Source organism: Rhipicephalus sanguineus, chromosome 1 (assembly GCF_013339695.2).
Source record: "Rhipicephalus sanguineus isolate Rsan-2018 chromosome 1, BIME_Rsan_1.4, whole genome shotgun sequence".
NCBI classification, from domain to species: Eukaryota; Metazoa; Arthropoda; class Arachnida; order Ixodida; family Ixodidae; genus Rhipicephalus; species Rhipicephalus sanguineus.
Window position 1 is genome coordinate 58,623,136 of NC_051176.1, and position 11,009 is coordinate 58,634,144.

The 11,009-nt window shown below is 48.2% G+C and overlaps 1 protein-coding gene across 1 annotated transcript in view; it reads left to right on the plus strand.

The window, feature by feature from the left end:
* LOC119391765 (nose resistant to fluoxetine protein 6) overlaps window positions 1–8,542 on the plus strand; it is a 66,058-nt gene extending 57,516 nt beyond the window's left edge. Inside the window, exons 12-16 of the mRNA XM_037659417.2 lie at window positions 3,361–3,483; window positions 4,161–4,281; window positions 6,106–6,301; window positions 6,816–6,958; window positions 8,049–8,542. Coding sequence (XP_037515345.1) covers window positions 3,361–3,483; window positions 4,161–4,281; window positions 6,106–6,301; window positions 6,816–6,958; window positions 8,049–8,240 — 775 coding nt within the window. The 3' untranslated portion in view covers window positions 8,241–8,542. The remainder of the gene's footprint in view (window positions 1–3,360; window positions 3,484–4,160; window positions 4,282–6,105; window positions 6,302–6,815; window positions 6,959–8,048) is intronic.
* The last annotated feature ends 2,467 nt before the right edge of the window (window positions 8,543–11,009 follow it).

An 11,009-nucleotide genomic window follows, 5' to 3' on the forward strand; every position in this document is an offset into this window, starting at 1 on the left:
GCGCAGAAGCTTTTCCGTCTTATTTGGCACTCGGAGAAGCGCACGTGGCGTTGTCTCTCGCGGGCGAGAGACAACGCCACGTGCGACAACGCCACAAATAACACTCCGTCTTATTTGCCCCTTGCTTTACCGTGACGGGAGACGACAGGAGACACCGTACCGTGACTGGGCTACGACGACAGGAGACGCCGACAGCCCGAGCGCATAAGGTGCTTCGCCCCTAAAAAACGCTATAGGAATTTCATGTAGTGGGAGGAGCCTACTTAACGCATGTAATATTGCGTGGCAGAATCGTAGAATCGCACCACCCTTACAAAAATGTATGTAGAGAGTCTATAGACTGTCTAAACACATTTTTGTAAGGGCAGGCATTAAGAAATGTGAATTGCGCAACGAGTGAGTGACTCAAAGCTGCATGCCCGCCCATCACAAAGTGTGCAGCTGCGCAGGCGTGCGTGGCACCTCACGGACCATCGCAATGGGCACTTCGCCAATTTCTAAAAGGAATAATTATGGCGGGTTTCGCAACTGTACTTGCAGTAGCCATTCCTAGGATAGTTTGAAACGGCCAGTGTTACGCGCACAAATGTTCCTTTTCTTGCGGCATGGTTGAAGGCGATGCGCACGGGGCCCGATTACGCTATCGCGTTCTTCTCTTGAAGGCGAAGCTCAAGCGTCCTCCAAGTTTTTGTAGCCCGAATTTACAACACAAGGTTTTACACTATAGTGCTGCTCGTAAGAGCACTGCTAAATGTGATGTCTGGCATATTTAGTTATGGACAAAGGTGCCCGTTCCAAAGGCAGAGAGCTCTCACAAACGAAAATATTTGCTCATTTTTGCTCAAGTTACGCAAAAATTTTTGCGTTTCGAAAGTGCACTCCAACACAGCGACTTGCTCATTGTTTCATCAGTTTTTATCACAATCGAATCGCTTCCTCAAGCCGAAGTTAAAGGAAATACAGCTAATGTACTTTATGTACAAGGTGCAGTGCTCAGCACAGCCGTGGTGCAAGAAAAGATTTGAAATACAAGAGGAGTAAAAATTGTCATAATATTGGTAAAAAATTACACCATCTCCCGCTAAAGGGGACCATGAGGCGATGCGAAGCCGGAGCACTTGCACGATCGCGTTCCGTTGGCGTTCGTTGGGCATGCTACCGACCTCGCGTCGTGGAACGCGAAGAGGGACGCTACGCGCGTCGTATCTTCCACCTAGCCTGGCCGTTAATTCTCACAGGGCGAGCGGGGAACGCGGTCGACAGGCGGGCGAGAGGGGGGCAACGTAGGACAGGAGGGAGAAGGGGAGGGGATGCGCATGCGCTCGAGCTCATCGCGGCGTTGCGCAGGAGAGAATTTTGGCATGTCTAGCCCGCGTTTCAGAGGAAGAGTGGAAAGGGGGAGGAGAGAGGGGTATGTGAGAGGGGAGAGGGGAATTGGAGAGGGGAAGGGGAGAGGGAAAATGGAGAGGGGAAGGGGAGAGGGGAGGGAGGGGAGATGGGTATGGGAGAGGGAAAGTGGAGAGGGAAAGTGGAGAGGGGAAGGGGAGAGGGTGAGTGGAGAGGAGGTGTGTGGAGAGGGTATGCGCATGCGCAGTAAGGGTGGTCACGCCGCACACCACCACCACCACCACCACCACCACCGGATTGAGCTCCGCCTTAAGATACTTCGCATCTAATATCATTCCACGCTGCGTCCCGACGGCGCAAACGCAGCTCTATAATAGGGTGCCTCAGCTAACTCTAGCCTTAAAAAGTATGCCGAAGCACTCTATCACGACGCGACAAAAGTATATTTTCACTATTGCGTGGAGTACGTTATGCACATTATTTTTATTTGCTCTGCTTAATTATTTAATTAGGCAAGATTAATTAACTAACTTCGAAAGCAACGAAGCTCGGTAAAAAATTCTGATTAGGAAGTTGTAGATCGGTTTCCAAAATGTCCGATTAGATGGTTTCTAACTTTCTATTTATTAAATAATAGTGTTTTTCTGCTTCCTGCGGATGCCCGCGAAGTACAACAAATTTGGCAAATCCCACTCATTCTAGGAGTCGATGTCATGCGAAGCAGTAGGCGATTAGTGGCCTATACCTAATTTTTGTTATTGCTTTGAGTCAAGCGTTGCGAGTTGGACCGACTTCTTTGTACGTTTTCAGTAGTTGTGGGTGTATCATGGGCAGGCCCTAGCGAGGATTTTTTTTTTTTTTCGAGGTGGTGGGGGGTGGGTGAGAGGGAGCACTTGCTGAAGGCCTTGAATATCTGAGGAAAGAATCTATTTTGAGGGAAATACCTATTTGAGGAATCAACAATTTGGCGGGGGAGGGTGCGGCTCCCAGGATCTTCCATGTCCCCCCTTGGCAACGGGATTGACCATGGACTCACTAGGCACGTCGACTACACTGACGCCCGGTGCGACATCATAAGAAGCGGTTTTCGCCGTATTCCTCCGGGTTGGGCAATGGTTGACCATAGCTTGACGAGTCACAGAAGTTAATATGTAGTGTTTATTACATTGTTACAAACGCCGATAGCGAACACTGCAACCACAGTTAACGTTGCCGCGATATGAACCTGTTGCTTGCAGCAGCACAAGCGATAACCGATGCCACTGCTTATCACTGTCATGAACCGCCGCAAAAGAAGCATATCGTTTGCATGTGGAGCGCTAGGGAGCACTGCAGTTACGCCGCGCAAGCATGTCACGTGGTATTTTTTGTTGTATTTCGGGGGCACCTGCAGAAAGCAGAAAAACACTAATAATCAATAGATAGAAAGTTCGAAAACGTCTAATCGGACGTTTGGCGAACTAATCTTCCTATTACAACAACTTCCTATTTAGAATTTTTTTGCCCAGGAGTTGGTTAATTAGCTTTGCCTAATTAAGCAATTAACAGAACACAAAAATGCCTGACTTACTCCATGCAATAGTCATCAACATGTATTTAGTCGCGTCGGCATATGTTTGCTTACTTTTTTTGAAAACTTTACGTCTTGTCACATTGCGAAAAACGGCATATCAAATTTAAACTATTGTACCTGGTTTCAGTCCATTGATGACTGTTATAGTATATGCGTTCGCGTAAAAGTCCTAACTTGAACGCTTTACCACAGATAAATATACGCTAATGTTTGAGTTCGCCAGCGCATCGTGTTCCAGTTTCAGCAACAGGATCATTTTTGCATGTGTTATTAATATTACAGCGACTTTTTTTTTTTTCGCTCAGTTCAGCCTTGCATGTGCAACATTGACTTTATTGGGTGCCCACGTTTTTCGCATGTATTAAAGTGTCGCATTGACGAGCTGGGCTCGTCCACAGCGCTCGACTGGGTTAACGAATAACACCCGCTTCTCGTTGCAGGTTGCCCAAGTTCGCGATGGCTGCACTGGGAGTATGCACTTTTGCCTGCTCGGTCACGACCTTTGCGATAAACAACGCCAACGACCTGGGACCGACGGCTTTGCTCCGAGAGTACAGACCCGGGTAATGCGATCGACATATGTAACGGTATACTGGGACCGGCATGACGTTGTGATGAGATGCTCTGTTCAAAAGGAAGAGTCGTTCACCTATAAAAACTATTACGGAGCTGCAAAAGAAAACACACCTGCCACGATCGCGCCATGCTTGAAATTAACCTAAGGGCCTTCATTGCGTTAATGTTTCATTACTATACTATACCGGTGTCACGGTCACTTTTGATCGCATTCGGACCTGATCCAGATCGAATTTGTTGATCGTTATTGGCTCCTTTACGCGAGCTACAGAAAGTAGCCAATCAATGTTGAGGAATTTGATACCAGTTGGGCTTAATCGCGATCACCAGTGCACCATGTGACACAGGTATTAAAGTGGCGGGTGGTCCGACACAAAAAGACGCAGTTATCTGCACTTTCTCATAAGTAAATGTGGATATGTGCCTCAAAATCTAGATTTTTTTCAGTTCATCACAAGTGAAAAACTGCGCCGCTGAGCTCGGCGGTGAAGCTTCCTTTGAGAGATCGACTGCACCGTAATAAGCAGCCCGTCGGGATGTATCACGGGTATCAAAGAAAGTATTGCAGTGATATCTCCATATCCTTTACTTACAGTTGGAGGAATGAACAAAGTTAGTCTTTCTTTTTCTACTTATTTACGTATGTCATTTCACGCCATTTCAGTTCTCGCCAAGCCTACCACGACTCTATTGAAATAAACTTCTACACGCGGGGCGGACCATTCTGCATCGGACTGATCGTTGGATACCTCCTCGCCATCAAGCCGAAGCTGGGGCTTAACAAGGTGAGCCGCTGAAAAAGAATAATAATAACTGTTGGGGTTTTACGTCCCAAAACCGCGATATGATTCTGAGGGACGCCGTAATGGTGGGCTCCGGGAATTTCGACCACCTGGGGTTCTTTAACGCGCACCTACATCTAGGTACACGGGCCTCTAGCATTTTCACCTCCATTGAAAATGCGGTCGCCGCGGCCGGTATTCGATACAGTTCGGGTCAGCAGTCGAGCACTTTAACCACACTAGACCACCACGGCGGCTGCTAAAAAAGAATAAAGCTACAGCAAACTGACACTGGTTTGAGCAGCGGAACTTAAAACGAGGGACAAAAAAGAAGACGGACAAGGACGTCGCTGTACTAACAACTGAAATTTAATTTCTATGCGCGCGGCTAAATAAATAACCAAAATACGCACAGTCACCAACAGGTATCTAACAGTGATTGACTCCTGGTGTCGTTTCCACGAACTAGCTTTTTCCCACGCAAGAGAGAAATGCAAGTTCTTTTCTTGTCAGAACCACTGTCACTGCACTGACACACGTGCTACCTTCCTTCTCGATCTCTACGGCTCCTTTTATCTCCCGCTTGAGTTCTTCGCTTCCCTTCGCTATGACGGAGACTTGATCGAGATATGTCTGGCATGCGCAGTCCGTGCAGTGAGCCGCTAGGTGTCCACAACGGTAGTAGAGACTATGTTTTATATTCAGCACATACTTTGATCACTTAACCTCGAATATCTTACGCGCTATTTATTTTTTTTTAACGTTGAAGAATAAGCATTCCAGGCAATCACTGCATCACTCGTTATCGCTGATTTACCTTTTGTTTAGGTCTGCCTTTGCCATCTTGGCTTGTCAAACGAATTATCGGCAACGCCATACGGTGGAAGGCTCCGGGTAAACTTTTGAGCCCCTGACGTTTTCCGACGCTCGCCTAAATTTAACTGCATGACTGTTTTGTTGTATTTAGAGACAAGCAAAATGTAATTATAGTTACCGTAGTCGGGAATCGAATCCACGATACCGTACCGCAGAACGCTGAACCACTTCGATGGTTACGCCCAATTAGACTTTGTAGCGCATTTTCTTCTTTGTGATGGAATGTTATTATTGCTCTTATAGGGCATTTGTCCGAAGTAACACAAGTACAGTGTAGTGGGTTACAACCCAAGAAAAAACAATTAGGTTCCACCCACAAAACAGCAGCACGCCCTTCCTTCACTTTTGTGCCAACATGAGTCCGTTCGAAGCTTATGTAATTATTTCTGTACTAATGTAAGTACACTAAGCATATTGGATAATAAAATTTTTGTTTCTGTCTAGAATATGGCCTTTGAATGAGTAGCGGTACCAGGACCTTGCACAATATTTCTCGGGACACTCAAATTTTCTACCTAAATTAAAATCAGCGGCATAGACGTATATCTACAAGTATTGCAAGAGTAGCTATCTTATACTGGTGTCACACTTTTGATCGCGATCTGGGCGTCGCGATCGGACTCATTGATCGGGATTTGGCTGGCCTCTGTGCCAAACTCGATCCTGATTAATTTTGCGCCGTGCAGCAGCGACAATTGTTGACCGCGATCAAGAAAACCGATCCTGATCGGTCTTAATCGTGATCAAAAGTGCCCGTGTGGCACCGGTGTTAAACACGCAAATGTGCTCGACGTCACCGAAGTGAGCGAACGTAGTTGGATAGAGCATATCTCTGCGAATTTTCTTTGGGCGGCACAGAGGTGGCTGTAGGCGGAGCTTACGTTGCCTTTTCTGAGGTCGTAACCGACAATACATACGTAATTATTGCTTGCAATCTTATCCGTTTCACAGTGGGCTGCGTTCGCCGGCTGGATACTGTCTCTGGTGACCGTGGTGGCCATCACCAACATTCCCTGGTTCTGGAACAAGGAAGGCCGTCACATGAGACCGGGCGGCACCGAGTACGCCATCTACGACGCCTTCCACCGAGTACTCTTCTCCATCGCCGTCGCCTACATCGCGCTGGTCAGCGCCTGGGGCAGCGGAGGTACGGACGACGCTATGCGTTTTCATGCCTGCGCGTCTCTTCGTGCTCTTTACTGCGCGTTAGTATGTATGTCGACCCTGCGCTTCGACGTCGATGCACTGTCCATCGAATACAACAGCCGATCTTTCTTTACAGGGTCTTCAAGGTTAAACTGTACAACAGTAATGTCTTACATTGTGACTTGGCAGTACATAACGTTTGTTTTTTTGTTTTTTCTATCGGATGTTGACATTGTCATAACGACTTTTTAGTGTCGTCATAGACTATTCTCCTCTTTCATTCTTTCATATCGCTTCCCCCTTCCCAAGTAAGGGGTGGCCAACTGGAGATGTCCTCTTGTTCTTGTGCGTGTTTTATTTCTGCTGTATTGGCAATCGTGTCGAACCAGCTAGCCCAATCTTCAACCTTACTAAGTTTCGTTTGTTGTTGTGCCTTGGCCAGCCAATTGCCAGTATATTGACGACTCCAACGTTTATTCACCGTTTTTTTTTTCTTTTTTTACATATTTCTGCAGGAGTCATCAGGGTGTTCCTCACATGGCCTGGCTGGCTTCCCATCAGCCGGCTGTGCTTCGTCATCTACATTCTGCATCCTTTCTTGATCTTCTACTTCAACGGAACGACGCGTGGTGTGATCTTCTACACAGTCAAGCTTGCGGTAAGGCCTTGACAACTGATCGGAGCCGGCGAACCTAAAACGCGCAGAGTCTGACCGCTTATACGGCGTAGCCCGGATCTTGTAGGTTGGAGAAAGGTTTTCTGTGAGATGCTGTGTTCAGCCGACTGACAGCATCTTGCTTTTAGAGTTGCTTGCAGCAAATAAAACGTCTACTTAAAGGGACCGACAACCACTAGACCACTGCGCCGGGTCCGACATATGATGGCAAACCGTTAACACGGTTTCCGAAAGCTGCGCGTTAATCCGATTCCCCTTGCGTAAATCAATCAATCAATGAATCAATCAATCAAATCTTTATTCACAATAAAATTTACGTACACATGGCGGTACATATAAAGAAGAAGGTCCCATAGCACATGGCTGAAAGGGGACCTCCTCTTAGAAACTTACATGTTGATAACTGCAAAAACAAAACAAAAAATGCAAGAAAATACCATTCAGTAATTAGTTATAACTATGGAAATAAAACAAATGTATATGAGTAATACATATCATAACAATAAAATACAGAGGAATAATTCGAAAAGTAGACAAAAACTCACTGGATTCCTTGATATGCATTTACTTAATATGGCTCGAAGGCGAAAGCCATCTTCTTTTTCTTCTCAGTCGATGTAGTGATCCTCCCCCGCCCCCCCTCCGAAAGCTTTCTGCCTCCAGGATCGGAGGCAGTGCAAGCTTTCTGCACCGCACCTCGTTTTGCACTGCCGTGATCAGCACGCCTTTGACAAAGCGGCGATGTCACGTGATGACGTCATCATGTGATGCCACGGTATGCGACGTCATAGTGACTCGTGATGACGTCACAAAGTTCGGCGACCTGTGACGTCATGATGACGTCATATGGTGATGTCATTAATTACGATGATTTTTTGCATCACTCGTGTTGACGCCGCCGACGGTCAATTTTCGCGTTTGATGAGTCATCTAAGGCTTTCGCCTTAATAAAAGAAACTATAGAAATGCAGCAGCGGTTGTGGTCTTTCCACGCGCAAAAATGAAAGGCACACCGCAGATTGCGGTTCATGGCTGCGGTTTCACTCGATGTCACCTTCTTCCTTCCTTTCAGATGCAAGAACTCCTTTGGAACGTAATGGCGTGCATCATAGTGAGCGCACCGGTGCACCTCCTTCTCGAGGCACCGTTCATTCGCCTCGGAGAGCAGTGCTCTCAGAAAGAAGACGAAGATTCGGTGTGCGATTCTATGGACTCTATGGACATCGCTCTGCAGGAGAAGAACGCCGCCTCCAAGTACAGCTGATGATGCCGCGAGAGATCGAAGTTGGTGTGATTGTGCAGTGTGTGCGTGTGTGCGCCGGGCCATTGTTGCCTTCAGTCGGGAGTGAAATACTCAGATGTTATCGTTCGACGCATTCCCGTTTCCTGGCAGCGAGAAAAAGATGAACCGGGAAGGGAGTGACTCGCACCAGTATGAATCGATAATAAACCAAGACCCGCGCTATTTTCTCTTTTACTGCAGGCTCCTGATATAAAAGGACCAATCAGCGGTATTCAGTTGTTGTTTTCCCTAAGCGCTTGCTCAGTAAAAGTTCTCGGTTTCAAGTTGTTGTTCTTACTTCTACACTAAATATTCAGTCAAGTAATTAAATGCGCGTTTTTAAAGGGGTCTTGCAACACATTTCCAAGTAGTCATCGAATGTCTTAATTAAAGGAGTTTATTGCCTCACCAATCTACTGCCACAAAAATTTTTAGAATCCGTCAAGTACGAGCGCAGTTCCAGGGATTTGTAGCACGCTGAGGGGGAGAGGGCTGACAAGGGGCCAATAAGCTACGTCCGTTCGTCAACGCGCGTCATGACCTTGAGCACTTTTTTTTTTTTTCTTCGAACGCGTGGCTTACTTTCTGTGTACTTTCTGTGCGATTGCGTGCGGGTAAAGCCCCTCGTGCGGGCTCGTCGCGGCATCCCGCGGCGGCGGCGGTAGCTATGCAGCGCACGATGCCCAATTCAGGCATTCGCCGTGGACGTTAGGTTTCTGGCGTGGTCATTTGGGTTAATGGCATCATTTGTCGAGAGAAGAGCGAGCGATTGCTAGCTGACTTTGAGAATTAATTGTAAATGCCAGGTCGCGTGCTGCGCTATAACGTGTGGCTCACACGTTCTCAGGAGCCTCGACTACCGATCGGCGGCGTTTTCTGACCATGCTGAAAAAGTGATGCAGGGCCCCCTTAAAGCACTGAAATTGCGTGGGAAAAATTGTGCCTTCGTTATAGAAGTCGCAGTATCATTACATGGTCGTCATGGTTGTTCTTTCTCCTAAAGGCCAACTCCGGTAATTTTTCGAGATCAATGGGTCTCAATAAAATTCGCGGGGTAGCTTCCTGTGCACGTTTCCGTCATTTATGTCATATTACAGGCTGGAGAGATACGCAGATTATTTACAAATGAATTTTATTGATTGCCCCTACTATTCCCAACTGGCTTCCCACAATTATTGGCAATATTGTCACGTGGTCGTGACGTCGACGAAGACAACAGTTGGCACGTCCCAGATGAAACTGTTTATTTGGCCGAACTTGTGGCCGAGAAACTGAAAGTCAAACTACAGCAATACACTGATAGCGGCGAACAGACAGTCGACCGTCGATCAACTGACAAGCGGTCAAGCGCGTCGGCTTTTATACAGGCTCTATCGAACTTTCCAGCAATATCGCTGGTGGCAGCGTTATCTCTAGACAAAGCTGGAACATTCGCGTGCGGTGCGCAATCTTAACAAAACGATCTACTACACTCGCGAAGCTTCTCGAACACTGCTTCCCGGACAGCGTCGAGCGTTGATAACCGTCCCTGCCGGTCAAACCCGAATACATCAAAACAAGACAAGAAGTGGGCATGGCATTGCCCCCCTCTGAAAAAGCATCGTCCCGATGCTTGTGAAAGAAAATAGAAGAGAGAAAAAAAACAAGTGCATACACGCACAAAAAACAGCTTAAGGCGCACGACATGGACGACTTCAGGTCGTGCGCGGCGTCGTTGGCAGTTCGTAATGTCGTCCGGGATGACCTCGTAGTCAAGAGCACCGAGGCGTCGAAGAACCTTGTATGGCCCGAAGTATCGCCGAAGGAGTTTTTCGCTAAGCCCACGTCGGTGTATCGGCGTCCAGACCCAAACACGGTCGCTGGGCTGGTATTCCACGAAGCGTCGTCGAAGATTATAGCGACGGCTGTCGGTGTGCTGCTGGGTCTTGATGCGCAGGCGGGCGAGCTGTCGAGCTTCTTCGGCACGTTGTAAGTAAGCGGCGGCATCGAGGTTTTCTTCGTCGGTGACGTTGGGCAGCATGGCGTCGAGCGTCGTCGCCGGGCTCCTTCCGTAGACCAACTTGTACGGCGTCCTCTCCGTCGTTTCTTGGACGGCCGTGTTGTATGCGAAGGTCACATACGGAAGGATGGCATCCCACGTCTTGTGTTCGACGTCGACATACATGGCCAGCATGTCGGCGATGGTCTTGTTTAGCCGCTCGGTGAGGCCATTTGTCTGTGGGTGGTGCGCTGTGGTCCGGCGGTGGCTTGTTTGGCTGTATCTCAATATTGCCTGAGTTAGGTCAGCAGTAAACGCCGTACCTCTGTCGGTGATGAGGACCTCTGGGGCGCCATGACGCAGGATGATGTTCTCAACGAAGAACTTCGCTACCTCGGCGGCACTGCCTCTGGGCAGGGCCCTTGTCTCGGCGTAGCGGGTGAGGTAGTCGGTAGCTACGACGATCCATTTGTTTCCGGTATTGGACGTCGGGAACGGCCCCAGTAAGTCCATCCCGATTTGCTGGAACGGCCGTCGAGGTGGCTCGATAGGCTGCAGAAGTCCGGCTAGCCTAGTGGGCGGTGTCTTGCGTCGCTGACAGTCCCGGCAGGTCTTTACGTAACGAGTGACGTCGGCGGAAAGGCGCGGCCAGTAGTACTTCTCCTGTATTCTTGCTAGCGTGCGAGAAACACCCAGGTGTCCAGACGTCGGGTCGTCGTGCAGAGCCTGGAGGACCTCTGGCCGCAATGTCGAGGGTACCACGAGAAGGCAAT